The sequence below is a fragment of the Lepisosteus platostomus genome, chromosome 6, assembly GCF_059453375.1.
Source record: "Lepisosteus platostomus isolate fLepPlt1 chromosome 6, fLepPlt1.hap1, whole genome shotgun sequence".
In the NCBI taxonomy this organism is placed as follows: domain Eukaryota; kingdom Metazoa; phylum Chordata; class Actinopteri; order Semionotiformes; family Lepisosteidae; genus Lepisosteus; species Lepisosteus platostomus.
The window spans coordinates 24,522,146-24,539,671 of NC_142616.1; the positions used below are offsets into that span (position 1 = coordinate 24,522,146).

At 37.2% G+C, this 17,526-nt stretch overlaps 1 protein-coding gene and 1 long non-coding RNA gene across 5 annotated transcripts in view; one reads left to right on the top strand and one right to left on the bottom strand.

Moving 5' to 3' along the window:
* kndc1 (kinase non-catalytic C-lobe domain containing 1) overlaps positions 1 to 3,050 on the bottom strand; it is a 34,776-nt gene extending 31,726 nt beyond the window's left edge. The window contains exon 1 of one of the 4 annotated variants that reach the window (XM_088635000.1): positions 2,365 to 3,044. In XM_088635000.1, the coding sequence (XP_088491126.1) occupies positions 2,365 to 2,469 (105 nt within the window). In that variant the 5' untranslated portion in view covers positions 2,470 to 3,044. Of the gene's footprint in view, positions 1 to 2,364 lie in introns of all 4 variants that reach the window. The other 3 variants (XM_088635001.1, XM_088635004.1, XM_088635003.1) reach the window with 3 other exon arrangements.
* LOC148661369 (uncharacterized) lies at positions 1,638 to 13,017 on the top strand. The gene is made up of 4 exons (XR_015939514.1): positions 1,638 to 1,788; positions 2,583 to 2,678; positions 8,653 to 8,759; positions 12,396 to 13,017. It is a non-coding gene; the product is annotated as an uncharacterized LOC148661369 (long non-coding RNA).
* Positions 13,018 to 17,526: the final 4,509 nt, after the last annotated feature.

A 17,526-nucleotide genomic window follows, 5' to 3' on the forward strand; every position in this document is an offset into this window, starting at 1 on the left:
ATTTATGATTCTTTTTGTGTACCTTGGAGAAATTGTCTTGACAATGATAGCCACCCATGATATGTATTTGCTTGAAAATAACCAGCCACATTAATGGAAAATAGATATTTATCCTACGTAATCCTTTCCACACAGTTTTTTTCAAGTACTTTATTACTATGCCTCTTGATTCCAGAAACAATGAATGCTTTTGAAGACAACAGTTATCCCTTTGTGCAGTGCACAGTCTGCGGAGGTGGACATTAATTCTATATCTCTGCCAACAATTAATCTCATGGATTTTCACTAGCAAGCAGATGAAAAAAAAAGTTTACAAAAGTTTTTGCATTAACATATTTGCTCTTCCTGCTCAAAGTTCAAAATATTGAGGGTAGTTTCACTGAAAGTATGACCTTTTTATATTCCCCCAACCTCTATCATTCATTGGAGACTGATCACTAACATTAGTCTGATATACAGTATAACATACTAACTTTTACATTTTATATAGCAAATTAATTAGGATTTTTAGAATACTAAACTTACCTGATTAATATCCTGTACAATAGAACATCTATAAAATATCCTTAACTTCCTGAAAGTTTGAGTTATGCCATATAAAAATCTTTAAAATCATTATTCACCACAACTAACAAAAGTTCATTATTTCCCACAAGCAACATCTTTGTCAGAATACTATTAAAAAAGAACTACTATAAAACAGACATCCACTGTTGGTTGTCCAAGAAAGAACAAGCATGCTAGTCAGTATTGCTACTAATTTTCCTGTTATATTCTCCTTCTGATTTATGAAGCGATCACTGTGTATGAATGTTCATTAAAATAATCAGACAACGAATAGAAGAACTCAAGTCTGGTCTGTTCTGTCTTTTAGATAAAGTACAACTTTGAAACGTAAGACTAAGGTTTACTGCAGCTGCAACCACCCATAAATAGAATGACATATTCTCTTGAGAATGCAGAAGAAAAAAGTTTGCCTAAGCAAGTGAATTTGCCAGCCTACATGAATTATCTACTCATTCTGTAATTTTTTAATGAACCTATTTGCCCCCGAAAACCAGACAGTAACGGCAATGAGCCCTTTGGCACATCGTCCCAAAGCAATCTGTCACTAAATCAAGACTGATCTATTGCTCTTATTGTAGTTTGTTCCTGGAAGGTAGAGCCTAATGTCTTTTTCCAATAAAAATTGATATTGGAAGTTCTGTGCTTTTTCAATAAATACTAAATTGCAGATAGAAGACTATTTAGGAAGGCCATGGGTTCGAATATACATCAGTTACTGACAGGTCAGTTTGGCATTTAACCTGTTTCTTTCAGAATATTTCATATATAGTTTTTGTAAATAAATGATGGAATTCTAGCTATCACATGCACTTCCCCAGTAAGCGCATGATTTTGCAATATTCATCCAAAGTCTTCCAAGAGCCTAACCAAAGTTGTATATAACTGTCAAGATACAGATGATGTAGTCCATTTGGCTTCTTACATTAAAATAACATTTTCTATAAGTTTACATCTACATCACATAAGGTTAAACTACACACGCGAATTCCGTCACAACCCTGCCTTATTAGAACAGCACTTATTTGAACTATATTATAACTGATATAACGAACGTAGGAAACTACCAACATTCAAGCTATGCGCTTCATTGACCTGTAAGAGTGACGTGTTGATATTTCAGCCTTTAATAGGTTGTCAAACTCTAACTGCCTTTATCTGCCTAGAGGTAAAGTAATTCAACTTCCAGAAAGTGACCAGGGAAAGGGATAAACGAACTCACTAGTAAGCACATTCTAATTTGATCAGTATACAAACATATATACAGCAGATACTCTACTGTACTGAGCTATCATAAGTAATTAATTTTCGATGTTACAGGAGAAGTCGCAAAGGAAAATGTCTTCCTCCATCACAATCTGCAAAGCCAAAACCAATAGCGGGGTCGACAAAAATATCTGGTCCATTCAGTGGTCAGTGATATTTTCAGGCCCTTAGTTCAACTGTCATTTGCCATTTATCAAATGTCACTCAGAGACAACAGCTGTTTAAAATGCGTAACAAGTTGTTAATATTTATCGATGTATTTTCTATTAAAATCAGGAGACATGCTGTACATGTTCATAGCGGCATAGCGTACATGTTCGCATTAGGTGATCTGGTTAACAAAAACTGACGTGGCAAAATAAAATACGACATAGTAAAAGCGGCTTTGAAGACTATGCAACACTAAAATGTGTCTTACATTCTTTATTGTTGCAGGGACGTTGAATGCGAAAGCCAATGATAAAAAAATACTGTCCATTTACGGGCAATGTTATAGTTACTAGGCAACAGTTTATAAATTATTTTTGGTCTCACCTCATCTTCTAATACTGTAGGTAGGGGTTCAAATTCATAATATTCCTCCTCTTCGTCCTCTTCTTCTTCATAATATACGGCTACTGCAGTTTCAAACGTCCCCATTTCTTTTAAAGTCTACAACGTGAACTATATGCGAGCACATTCACTTGCAGCCATGCTGCAATGCCACAGTATCCTAATCCAGAATAGCTACTTTGTTCTTTCCTTTTTCCTAGCAACACTACCAGGTGGGGAGCGATCATATGCCTTAATGGAAGAAAAGATACCGACAGAGAATACTTCTTACAGCATTCGTGTCGGACTTCCACAAGGTGAAACTGAACATTAAAAAAACGCAGTAGTTTTAATTTGCATTCTTCCCCATTTTTCGATTTAGCTAATGATAACAAAAATGACGATAATAATTTATTTTTACATTACCAAAGGCTACCAGAGTTTTCTAAGTGCATTTGCTGCCATGACAACGACCGCCGCACCTCTTTAGAAACAAGCGACATAGTTGAATCGGACTCTGCGGTTTTTAACTCCTCCCTATAATTGTGAGGAAACACAAGCCCATATTGATAAAACAAATCATTCTCTTCTGCTACATCTCAGCAACGGAGCCGCCTTCCAGTTTTCAGTACAAATTATGCAGTTTTATAACAGGAGAAATCACAGTTGTAAGATACAGTACAAGTAAAATGATTATGTTTACACCGTGCGCATAGGTATGTAGAACTACGGGGACTGCAGTCCGCAGAAAGATTTGCCTTGGGCTGGAAAGGCTTCATTATAAAGCTGATAAAGCGTAGGCGAAAATAGCGCCTGCAACTGGTATCCTGATGAACAACGCAGTTCAAGCACGGCACGAAAACGTTGCTTGTTCAACCTTCCCGCAGCAGTATAATAATTATAACAATAATATCATTTTAGTTATTAGTAACAAATTAATTGATGATATCAGATATTTAAAAGAAGGACGTTTCAAACGGTTGGCAATTCTGATTTGACGAAAACAAAGATAGCATGCTTAAAAAACAAGTTTATTTTACAAGCACAATCTCTCTTCTATGTAGGTCCTCGTGTTTTTCAGTGTTGGAGAACTACAAACTCCGCATAGCTGTGGATAATGACATCAGGCAGAGCTGGTGGAACCTTCCCTCCTGCCTGAGCGGCCGTGATTCTTTCCCTCCAAACTTTTCTGTACCGGGAGAAAGGTACTGAGCTGAAGACTTGACATGAAAAAAAAAAACATATATAAATGAGCGATTTGCCATATAATGTATTTCAGTTGAACATTACAGGTGACGGAATTGCTTTATGCTTACGTAAACCGACAACAGATTACGTTCACGTGAAAGGTTATAAGAGTAAAATCAGTAATTATAGGTGATTCTTTTAATTAACTTAAGATAGTGTTGAGAAGAACATTTATGCGCACATCAAATCTGAGTCGAGTGAAATCAAATTGGATTACCAAGAAGTTGAAACCGGGAAGTTACGAGTGCCAGAGCAAAGTACGCCGAGTCCTGTGGTCCACTCACCTAAATACGCCAAACATAGTGAGTTACGATGTACTGAGTATCCGTATTCTGAAGAATCTACAGGGCCAAGCATTCTGCACATAGCAGAAATGTTTAAGTTATTATGTGACAAATATTCACATTTTACTTACTGCATTGAAACATATTGTAATGATGAAGCACATTTAAAGACAATACATTTCATAAGAGGGAAAAATGTAATCTGTTGCAAATATTTACAGTACAGTACAATACTTTTTTTCATTTGTGCTGGAATACATTTAATATGAAACACCCAGGCCCAGGTCAGTTTAAAGGTAACTTAACATTACAGTTTTCAAATGAGAGTGGTGATTCAGAATATCTTAATTTTTCTTGATGAAATTCACTACCTCTTTGTATTGTAGATTCATCCAGTGAAACTTTGAGTGGCTTTGTGACACAAGCTGGTCAAAACAGATAAAAAATACATGAAATAAAAAAAAATGTTTAGTACATCTGTATTTTTAAATAAACAGTTTATAACGGATAAGTAATAGGTTTATTCCATGCTGAAAAAAGAAGAAAGAAAACACAACGTTTAGGCCGTGGAGCCTTCTTTAGGTGACACCTGAAGAAGGCTCCACGGCCAAAACGTTGTGTTTTCTTTTTTTGTCAGCATGGAATAAACCTCTTACTTGTTCCTTTGCAGCCTATGCATGCTGACGCAGCTCCCCACCTGAACTATTCTATTCAATTCAATTCAATTCAATTCAATTCAACTTTATTGTCATTAAACTTACACAGGTGCATAGTATAATGAAAAGTGTTTCTCATTAGTCACTCAGGTGCAGTATATAAATAGGACAGAAGATGAGACAATAGACAGTTACACAATAAGACAGTTACACAATAGCAATAATAGTAACATGTAATAACATAACATAAATAACATGTAATCAAGTAATCGAAAACTGTGCAAAATTCCGCAAACAGAGAAAATGTAACAGGACAAAAACAGTGCAAGGTAATTCTTGGAACAGTGCAAAAAAATAGTGTGGTTAAAAGTAGTATGGTTAATTAATATTAAATATTATTATGCCTGTTACAATTTTACTGGGCTATCGAGGGGACAGTACAATTTTGGCTTACATGTGTGTGTGGTGGTGTAGGAGTACAGTGGTTGTGGGTACAGGAGGATGTTAGGAGAGATCATAATAAGGTGGAAGGGAGTGGGGGCGTCACCAACTTGACAGCTCTGGGGAAGAAGCTATTTTGGAGTCTAGTTGTGTGCGACTGGAGTGACCGGAACCTTCTGCCAGATGGTAGGGGAACAAACAAGTTATGACCGGGGTGAGTGGGGTCAGACATAATGTTGGTGGCTTTTTTCAGACTCCTGGTGTTGTATATTTCCTGGATGGATGGTAAGGCACTGCCGATGATGTGTTGGGCAGTTTTGACCACCCGCTGTAGTGCCTTACGGTCGGATGCGGTGCAGTTGCCGTACCAGACTGCGATGCAGCTGGTCAGTATGCTCTCCACCATACATCTGTAGAAGTTGGTGAGGATCAGTGGGTGTAGGTGCATTTTCTTCAGCCTTCTCAGGAAGTACAGCCACTGTTGTGCCTTCTTGATGAGACTGGAGGTGTTCAGTGTCCATGTAAGGTCCTTAGAGATGTGAACGCCTAGGAATTTGAAGTTATTCACCATCTCCACCGCAGACCCTTCTATGTAGATGGGGGAGTGAACTTTTCCTTGTCTTCTGAAGTCAACAATCAGCTTTTTGGTTTTGCTGATGTTGAGACATAGGTTGTTGGTTCGGCACCAGTCTGCGAGTTGTTTTATCTCCTCCCTGTAGGCAGTCTCATCGTTGTCAGTGATCAGGCCCACGACTGTGGTATCGTCAGCATACTTGGTGATGGTGTTTGTGCTGAACTTAGCTGTACAGTCGTGGGTGAACAGGGAGTAAAGCAGTGGGCTGAGCACACAGCCTTGAGGGGCACCGGTGTTAAGGGTGAGTGTGTTGGAGGTGAGGTTGCCAATCCTGACAGTCTGGGGTCTGCTGGTGAGGAAGTCTAGGATCCAGCTGCAGAGGGTTGTATCTAAACCTAGAGCCCTGAGTTTGGTAGAAAGTTTTATGGGTATGATGGTGTTAAATGCTGAGCTAAAGTCAATGAACAGCATTCTTGTATAGGTGTTCCTTTTATCCAGGTGGGTTAGTGTGGTGTGTAAAGCTATAGAGATTGCATCCTCTGTGGAGCGGTTTGTGCGATAGGCAAACTGGAGAGGATCCAGTGTTTTTGGAATGCTGGCTTTAATGTGCGGAATAAGTAGTTTTTCAAAGTACTTCATTATGATGGGGGTGAGTGCAATAGGGCGGTAGTCGTTTAGGCATGTGGGGGCTGATTTTTTCGGTACTGGCACAATAGTGGTCGTCTTGAAGCAGCTAGGTACAGTGGCCTGGTCCAAGGACATGTTGAAGATGTCGGTACAGACATCAGCTATCTGCCAGGCACATGTTCTGAGTACCAGGCCAGGGATACCATCAGGTCCAGCAGCTTTATGTGTGTGCACTCTACTTAGTGATTTCCACACATCTAGCTTGGATAGTGTGGGGGGTGGGGTGGCAGGGGAGTCAGTGGTCCAGGTGGTTGGTTCAGGGTTTTGAGCTTCGAAGCGTGCATAGAAGGTGTTAAGCTTGTTTGGGAGAGAGGGGTCAGTAGCGCTTACAGGGCTTGTTTTGCTCTTGTAGCTTGTGATTGTATTTATGTCTTGCCACATGCGTCGTGGGTTAGTGTTGGTGTTGTAGTGGTGTTCTATCTGGGATTTGTACTGTTTCTTGGCAGATTTTATGCCAGCTCTTAATTCTTTACTAGCCCCTCTCAGTTCTTCCTCACTACCAGATTTGAAGGCTGCATCACGGGCTTTGAGCAGGGAGCGGATCTCAGTGTTCATCCCAGGTTTTTGATTCGGGAGTTTGCGTATCTTTTTAACGCTCACCACATCATCAGCACATTTGCTGATGTAGCTAGTGACTGCTGATGCATACATATCAATATCAGTGTGGGATCCATGGGAGGCTGCATCTTTGAACACACTCCAGTCTGTGCACTCAAAACAGTCCTGAAGCATTGATTCTGCCTCCTTGGTCCATGTTTTTACAGTTATAACTGGAGCCTTGGTGCGTTTGAGAAGTCGTCTGTAGGCTGGGAGTAGGAACAGGGAGATGTGGTCAGATTGTCCAAGAGGGGGGTGAGGTACTGCTTTGTAAGCACCGGGTACATTAGTGTAAACAAGGTCAAGTGTGTTGTTTCCCCTGGTGGGGCAGTCAACGTGGTGGTTGTAGCTAGGCAGGACTGATTTCAGATTTCCCTGATTAAAATCACCTGCAATAATAAAAACACCATCAGGGTGTGCTGATTCTTGTTAACTAATAGCTTTGGACAGCGTTTTGACTGCTTCCTTAGCATTAGCATTAGGAGGTATGTATACAGCAGTAATAATGACCGACGTGAATTCCCTAGGTAGGTAGAAGGGTCGGCATTTTACCATTAAATATTCTAAGTCGTGTGAGCAGTGGATAGCGATTTCTGTAGTATCTCTGCACCATGCTTGGTTGACATAAATACACAGACCTCCTCCTTTATTTTTTTTAACTACTACAGTTAATAATGTATTTCTTGTATTTATGTAGCACTTTGCATACCAAAAAGATCTCAAAGTGAGGACCTTAGTTTCATGTCTCTTCTGAAAAACAGCACCTCTTACCATATATTGACACTTGTCACCATACTGGTCCATTGGTTAGGACATTCTGGTCCGGAGTGAAGAGTGCCACCAACTGCTCCACCAACAGCACTGTTTCCATAAGGTCTCCCATCCCAATACTGACTAGTTCCTCCCTCATTTCGTTTCTGAAGTCTGATAACATAAGGGTACAAAAGGTTATCCCGGCTGTATCTTCATAACGTACTGTAAATGCCACCTTTTAAGATGCATCGAATGCTTAATTAAAGAAATATTTATCAGCGCTCACTGTCACTGTCACTCATTGAAACCTGAAGTTTTAAATCTGAAGACCAGATGTGCTTCTGTTTTGAATTAGTGCGGCATAATGACACATTGTGTGAATCCACCTGTCTGTTATCGTCCAGCATTTTTATTTTATGGAAATGTCATGTCACCTTAAATAGTGCTGTATAGAGGTTATATGACAATGATGCCTTTCTGGTTACTCAAGCTGTCCATCAGGCTATGGTAGTGGCAATGCTAGGGGTATAGATGCTGAGGAATAGATAGTCCTTAAATGATGAGAATTTCTCTTATGATGTGGTGAAGTAAGTAAAAAAAATATTTTCGAATGTAGTTTATATATTATGGATGCTTTGTAGCAATACAACAACATTTAGGTATTATACCATTACCTCATTTAACAAGGGATATTGATGGCAATTGTTTTATCATACAATTCAGAGTGCATTTTAATACATTTATCATACAATTCAAAGTGCATTTTAATACATTTAGCTTTTGTACTACTGAAGGGATTGTTGCATGAGAGATATTATCTACAAAATCTCTTCCGAAGTATCATTTATTAGTGTTGCTTTGTGGTAGGTCCCCCTCAACTGGTAGTGTGCCATAGAGGAACCTACTCATATTAACTGCTAGAATTATGGGAAATATTTGAGCTGTGGCTGAGACTAGACCAACCCTGCTGTAATAAAATCACTGTCCCTCACTAATGTGGTCCATAACCTACTGACCAATCTGATTTCCAATTTTCTCTAAACCTTAACAGGGTTCCTTTAGCCTGAATTAGCAGCTGAAGTAGATCCTTCCATCCCGATATGCCTCTTTTGTTCCAGTGGAGAAAAGCACCTTGGAGAGTGAGCTCACCTGTGGCAGGTAAATCCAGTATTCTGTTCTTTAAGGGGTTGGAAATAGCATTATGGTACACCTGTATTGTAGTTATTAATCACTGAGGCCAGTCTTCATTGCCTTAATGAAGGAAAAGGCAAATGTTCAGCATCCTCTTTAGAGTGAATAAAAATAAATGCTGTTCTTGTGACCTCTTTCTGAGAAGATGAAATAAAGTTACTTTGATTTCTCAGTTGAGCTACCAGTTCTGATAGAATTAAAATGCCTAACATGTTCTAAAGGCACTGAAGGACAAGGTCTTTTCAGTCCTTGTTCATGATGACACAAACTAGTCTGGCCTGCCTTGTGAATGAAAGTTTGCCCCCAGTGGTATTTTGGTGGTTAAACATGTTAGAATAGTACTGGCACCACATTTTGAGTTACTTCAGGCATACTATTTTGAAACTCTCCTTCAAACATGACATGTATAACAATTTCAATCAACATATAATTATTGTGTATTGTTTTAGCAATTTTGGAGCAGATTTTGCTGGCAGATCTTCAAAATTAATTTAAAATGTGCTAACAAAAATTATAAAAATATAAAATGCAAAACAATTAGCTTCTCTAATCTGAAAAATGCACAGTTAATAGTGCAAACAAAAATCATTTCCTCATTGTGTTTCCCACATTATTCATTAGTGATGAGTAAAGACAATTTCAATATAGCCATGAACCTTTTAAAGGAATGGCTAATGCCATATTAATTGCATGTTGATTTTGTGAAGTAGAAAACTGCTCATTAGAGATTGCATTAGCACAGTTTGATGGTAATTTATAGTTTTGTGCATTGTGGTAGAATACTAAGCAATCTTGTTGAGCAGAGAAAACATAGTGGACCATAAATAAACAAATAAATTACTCCTGACAGATGCAAGCAACTGACTGCAACAATTGTGTTGTAACAATGTTGCCCGAGTAACATATTTCAAATACGTCATTTTTTACAGCTTTGACAGTTTACAGCTGGAGGCCCATAGAGAGTTCAGCTACTCATGTTGGTTGCCTGTATTCCTTAGTAAGAAATCTTACAGCTGCTAACACAGATTTTAAAAATGTGTGATCATCCACTAGGATATTATGAATCTGTTGTGAATTCCGTTTTTGACCTCTCGCCATTACATTCTTATAGAGATCAGCTCATAATACAGCATCTTACTCTTCTTAGCTTCTGTTTAAATACCTGCCAATTCTTTTTTTTACATTTACATTCACAAATGAACCATTGTACTCTAAAGATGCATCAAAAATGTCTTTAATCCCAGATTTCTGAGTACAGTAAATGATAAAATACTCAACACTGCACAACGTAATTCAGGTGGGGAGCTGCGTCAGCACGCATTGGCTGCAAAGGAACAAGTAATAGGTTTATTCCATGTTGAAAAGAGAAGAAAGAAAACACAACTTTTGAGTGCTCAGAAGGCTGAAGAAGGCTCCATGGCCGAAACGTTGTTTTCTTTCTTCTCTTTTCAGCATGGAATAAACCTATAACATAATTCATACAGCATTTTGCCTAGGGTGTTAAAAACATCTACTGTATAAGACATACAGGAGAGATATCTCCCCATTAAAGTTACTCTACACAAATTAATTTTACAGTAAGGTGAATGACACACATATTTTAAAAGTAAAAACCTAAAAAATTATTTTGAATATAAAAAGCCATATGTATGCTTTAATCAGCACGGTAATATATTTAGAATCAGAAGTGTAATAATAAAAGGAAAAAAATGAAAACAGATTAAAGGTGTTTTTATTTATGTTGTGTTTTGCTCTGTAACTCATGGGCTATTAGTTTTTTGTTCATAATGAATATTGGTGTATATATTTGATGTAGCGTTTATTGTTGTATACCTTTTCCTTTGAAATTGAATTTGATATTGGACAATTTGTTACACATTACACCTAGTTGGTGTTAAGTGCTTCTCACAAATTCTACTGAGCTTTCCTTTGCTGTGTGATCTTAACACTGTCACGAGAAATATAAAAGAACAGGTCATGATATAACCCTCACAGATTGGCAGCACTAACCTGAGGTGAGTCTATTAAGGTGTTTAGATCAGCAATGAACACTCAACATGGGAGACAAGACAGGTGAAAGAGATGCAGCCTCCAAAATATTGTGACTGCAGAAAATTTGGTAGTCGAGCCAAAAAAGGTGACATGAGCCAAAACAGTTGACTAATCGAGCAGGTGTATTCTTCATTTGGCCTATGAAATTAATGAATAATGCATCTTCTAAGATGGTTTGTACAATGACTATTTTTTCTTTTAGACAATAAAATTCAAACCTTTTATACCAACATATTTTAACATATATACAGTACCTTTTAAAAGTATTCAGACCATCCCTACATTGTCCCATATTGTAAGATTACAAAATTATGCTTACATTTTTTATAACAATCAAACTGAAGATTTCTAAGGATAAGGTAGGTTACAGTAAATGTCAGCAAAAACTAAAACATGTTGATTGCATAAGCCTATAGACCTGTGATTTTTTGAAAGTCGAATTTATGTTCCAGTTTTAGATCTGAAGCAGGTTTTCCTCTAAGATTTACCAGTACCTTGCCCTATCTATGTTCCTATCAGTCTTGACAAGCTTCCCAGTCCCTGCTGTTGAGAAGCAGAACTATAACATAATGCTGCCACCTCCATGTTTGACAGCAGGGAGGGTGTTGATTGAGTGATGCACTCTGCTGGGTTGCATTTAGACCAAAAAATGTGCTGCATGTTTGCAAATGTAATCTCTGTGCTTTGTTTCAAACTCCATGGGGTATAATATTTTTTTCACTCTGCTATGCGGGCCAGCTTTGTGGACTGACAGGGAAATTGTTGATTCATGCACATTTTCTCCCATCTCAGCCATTGAACTTTTTCTACTGTATATCACCATTGAAGACACAACTGCAGATCTGCATAGATTACGCCATAACTAGTTTTCTGTTTTCCTGTTCAGAGAGACAGCCCAATCTATGCAGACCTTTTTACTTCTCCTGATTTGGCCTTTATACAAATTTATCCCTGAATTGTTTTGATAGCGTTTTGGTCTCCATGGACCAGTCTTTGACTGGAATTCACTACCTGAATGAGGGAACATACAGAGATAGTGGTATTTATCATAAGAATCACTATTATTGTACATGGAGAGAGACTACTCAACTAATTGTGCGGCTTGTTAACTTTTGAATGCCTAAATCAATTTAGGTTTATCACAGCAGGGTGGCCTGACCTATGCTTTCATTTCTTTCATATTATATCTGTTTCTGCCTCCTCAGGCCACTGTGAAGCTGAATTGAATAATTGAAAGTGATGTTGCAATTATCTATATCTCTTTTAGTTTTTTACTTTAAACGTGTGGAGTGGGTTACATACAGTATATATATGTGTATATAACAAATATTGCTACATCAATGTGTCATGACTGCAAGCCTTAAAGCAACAAAATGTTAAAAATGTGCAGGAGAATTGTGAATACTATGCAAGGCACTGTATATACTGTACTTTGTTTAAAGGCATGAACACTTATGTGCAATTCTAAATAACAAATTTAAGAAGGAGTGCTAGATCTTTACAAATCTATGTATGCCATCTTCTGTTCTAATTCCATTTATGTTTTTGCAGATGCTGACTTTTACAGGTGCCTCTTATATGCTGACATTATCCAAGAACATTTTACTTTTGAAGAAGCAATGAAAAGCACCTGCTGTACAAGTTTTTAATTTTATGTACATATTCTGCAGTGGGGAATAAAATGCAGCTCTCTTTATCTGTAAGAAACAGTTTAAGGATTGTATATCTAGAACCTGAACCATTTTAATTGCATGCTAAACATTTAAATACACTGAATAACGTAGACATCTAACATTTATTTAATAATGATTCATTGGACCATGGCTAGAGTACAAAGTACCTATTAAACTGATGAATGTGAATAAATAAATGAACAAAGCATCAGGGAGCTCACCTAATCAAATATTAGTTTACAGTATATATCTTAGGTAACATTTCAACCAATATGTTATTTCCACTGTGTATCATGCTCAAGAGTGGAGTGGAAAGTCAAAGTCTTCTTGTACATGATGTTTTTCTCTTTATAATTAGCCTGTTTATTATATAGAACGAAATGTTAGTTGTTGTTCTGCGGTATCAGCAAAAGCTTTTTTACAAATAGTTCTAGGTTTTATGTATTGGAATTAGTTAATCTGTAATCACCATTTTCTAAATAAACCTGTCTATTGTATGAGACATTAATTGTTGTTGCATGGTCACAATGTAACCTCGGAAAATTTTCTGTGATTGTCTACAATATGAATATGTTTAGTTAAAAAAGTCATTTTTGGCAAATATTCTTCTACAGTGTTATCTTAGGTCTATAGGAATTTGGCATCTTGGAATGTGATTTAGTCTAATCTCCAGTACAACTGTAGTTTGGTACAGTGTAATACAGTAACCTTGGGAACATGCTAGAGCACCTGAAAAAAAGGCCAATGACTGTGTTTCTTTCTTAGGGAACCATGTGCAGACAGCCTAACATCCTCTGGTTGTTGCATGATGTGATCTGATCGCTGTCAGAATGAGCCAGAAAGGCTCCAGAGGTGGAATGCCAGTGGTCTCATATGCCAGGTGAACGGTACCCACAATCAAATAAGACAGCCCATGCCTGGAGAGGGCAGAGCCAGGAGTTGACAGGGCAGTGTGTCGGATGTATATACTCAATGCCAGGATGGGGAGACATACTTGTGGTGACAGGTCAGCATGAAAAGCTGCACACGGTCATCAGAATGTTGGCAGTGCAATCAGCTAATAGAGATGGAGGGGCAGAGGCAGTACTGGGCAAGAAAGTGGCTGCAGGGAGGCCCATTACAGGCCAGATTTAAAAATACTGGAGATGTCCCTCAAGGCAGCAGATGCAAAACTAATCACTGTGGTGGACAGAGTGGAGACCCAGGTTAAGAGTGAGCTTGAAGGTGACCACAGGAAAAAAAAAAAACAACAACAGTAGATCCAGAATTGATTGTAAACAACCAACCATTCTTGGGGTCAAAAAAGTGCATACCGTAGTAAACCCCTCGATCCAAGTGGATTATTTCTTAATGCGGGAGTGCATCTACTTCCTGATCGCAGCAATTGGAACTGCACAGGGTGGTGACAAGAGGCACTGTACAGTAGAAAGTGCCATTCTTGAGATAAGAAGTTTAATTGAGGTCCTGACTTCTTGGTCATTAAGCATCCCATGGCACTCCTTGTAGGAGAAAGGCTGTTAACCCACTGAATTGGCTGAATTTCTCTCTGGACCTGTGCAGTCTGGCCTCCTACAGTTCCTGTAGTTCCTGTTAATTAATCAGGTGAAGCACATTTTCACTTCTACTGCCTAGTGTCATCTCCTACATGTGAAGCCTTTGGGATGAAAAAGTGCTATATAAATACAACTAATTACTGATTAGTAAAGAAAGATACAAGTGTAACTACAACCTGAAAATAGAAAAGTATTAATTAGTGTGACATATAAAACAGCAAAAACCCAGAAGAGGTTATAACCATCCTCCCACCCCCATGTCCCTACCACCAAAAATGTATTCTTTGAAGGAAGAACATTGGGAGTGTAATTTACAACATTTCATAGATAACACAAACAATTCTGGCTGAATGATTATTGCTGCAAATATATAGAAAGCTGGAGAAGCATCTTCTTGAGAGAGCTTCTACATCTTTCATGTCAGCAGAGAATTAAAATCACGGATGCAGGCTTCAAGTCTAGTGAATAAACCTAAATATTCACTGAGCTTGCTGGAATGCTTTCAAGTCAATAAAGTCTGTATATCAAGCAGACACGTAAAGCAGAAAACATATATTATGCAGCTTTCTTGTCTAAAGAGCAATAAAAGCAAACTGTTTAGGGACCATTTAAAGAAAAGCATGTGTACACTTTTTATTATGAAAAGAATCATTTTTGTTTACTGTAAGTCTTTCTATAGCTCGTCTTGACGTAACTATTTCTGACTATTTGTAATGGACAATTTCATTAAAATGATTGTATTACCCCCATCCCTTTTTCTCAGAAACATAACTAAAAAAAATATTGCACTCAGGCCACTAGGTGGCAGTGCCTTCCCTCATAGCAAAAATGTGAAGCACAAAGTTAAATATCTTTGGAAATTTTCGATCGTTTCTTTTCACATTCTCCGTGGTTGTATTTAATGACCTACTTAATGTTTACAATGCTTTTTGGATTTTTATTTTATTATTTCAGAAGCGTTTGCCAACCTTCTCCCCTCCTGTCTTTCGACATTTCATAAGTCGAAATGTAGATGCTTTGCTTTTATCTTGCTATGCTCTGCTGGTTCTTCCTTAATTTGAATAAATGACGGATCATCGTGCATCCCTTACTCTGACAGATTTTTTTTTGCAATATTCTGCTGTGCAAGAATTACAAAGCATTGGACAATCTGAAACTCAGGACAAAAATCCTTACATTCTCCCTTTCCTCCACATTTGTATCTACATATATTACCTTCCTTATGCTTTTAATGTCATTTTATAATTTGACCATGAACATCACTCTGCTCTGGGTTTTAACATAGAAAATGAAGAACTGTCTTCTGGTACCTTATTGTAGAACAATTAAGAAGCACAGCTGACAAACAGGTCAAGTTGAATTCTTGGCACTCAACTAGGAGTTGATAAAAAAATATTAAAAACAAATCTTCTGTAAAAAAAATTGTTTTTCACATAGATTTTAGTAAATCCAGTGGGGTTAATCTTTATTTACTTTTTGAATTAACAGAAATATAATTAAAATGATTTTCAACAAATTTAGACAGCAACTTTTATGACTATGATGTATGATATATTATGCTGTACCTGAAGTATTTCAAAGGTTATACATCTTACTTTACATTTGTGTATTGTACATACTGTAGGCAGAACTTTGAAGAACTCTGAATCTGACACTGGAGCACAATTATAATGGACTGTTTTGAAAGGTGTACCTAGTAAGATAGACTGTAGTTCAGCCCTTTTTGTGCTTCTCAAGAATCCCCTGTAGGCACTTAGTTAATATTCAGTATAAACACAATTATATTTTAAATGACTGCATTAAAGAGAGGTGCGATGACACAGCAGTATGCATAAACAGGTATTCTTTCCTTAAAACCTGCAAAATACAACAATTCCTTCTATGTGTTGTGGAAGTGTCTTTTACAGTGGTAATCATGCATTTCATTAATTATTTTTTTACCCCTGATGCTTTCATATACACTGACATTTTGAGCAGCTTTTATATTTGTGATCATGTAACACTAGAATTCTATGTTTATTTTGTTTCAGTGCTTTTCAAGCACTGTGAATATAATTTGGCACTTCACGTTTATTGTTAAATCCACAAGTGAACTCCGGTGAGTTAAAATGTGTTCTAGAGCTTCGAGTTTGAAATCTAGTAACCCTACATGAATTAAATCTCATTGGTGTCAAGGATAATATTAGTGCGTGGAGCAGAGAACATAATTAGTTTTGCTTGAAACTCGGCCAGTCAGTAAATCCTTTACACTCAAGTTTTAAGTTTGTGTTTTAATTTTAAAAGACAAAACCTAAAGGATCTTAAAAGTGCTGACTATCTTGGTGCTGAAATTACACCTTTCAGGTATAAATGAAATATGAGAAATTAGATAACCAAAATAAAATATAGAAAAATGTTAATTAAGCTATACAGTATGACACTATGCTTATAAACCTGACACCGATGATGAATGAATAGGAAGTTATATATATAAAGAAAATGAGTATTAATTAACTCTTGCCATTTCTAAACACTTAGAGGTCAGAGCAATCTAACACGTTTTCTAAACCCACCTGAGTGCTGTGAAACGGCAAAATCGAATTAACAAGTCATTCCCATATTTCAAAGTGCCTTCATGCTCTTGAAAAATACCATAAACCAGAATGGCGTTTAAAAAACTGTGCTGTGTTATTATTCATGACAATATTAAATATATTTAAAGGTGGCTGTAATGTTTATTCAAACTACAGTATAGAAGGATAAAATAACATATGATTAGAGGAACCCACTAATCTGTTATATCTGTAGGTGATCATTTCTTCAATATAATTAAAAGAAGGATATCAAAAAGGTGATCTATATGAAAAGAATACTACAGGAAAACAGTAATTCCATCTTCCACCCTTCCAAATGAAGGTTAAACTTTTTTAAGTTATCAATTTCTGTTAACACTGGTTATTAAGAAACTCAGAACTTAAAAGGTCAAACGAAAGACTTGGTTTCTGTTTATCTCTTTAATTCAGAATAACATGGAGCACCTCACTGCTCCTTATATTGATCCTGACACTATCTTAGAGGCATTGAGTCTCCTTAATTACCTGTTAAGGACGAGAGATCTTGTCAACATTGGACATCAAATCTCACATGGGATGAAAATGAGAAGACTTTCTAGTTGTTGAGTTGCTAGTTACTGAACACTGACCTAGACATTTTATTTCCTAGCAAATGTTTTTAGTCCTTATTTTTCAATCCAGGTTAAAGCAAGCCTTGTATGGAGGAAGGTTCACACATTTTGCAACAAATGGGTGTGTGAAAATCAAGTCATCATACGTTTTCATAAATCATACGTTTTTCTTAGTTCAACATTTGTGAAATGGATGATATTCCACAAAACAATGTAAAAACTTTGGTAAAGGTATGTATGCATATTCAGATAAGAAGGCCATGAATACAGTCATTTATCAGCATTATTTTTAT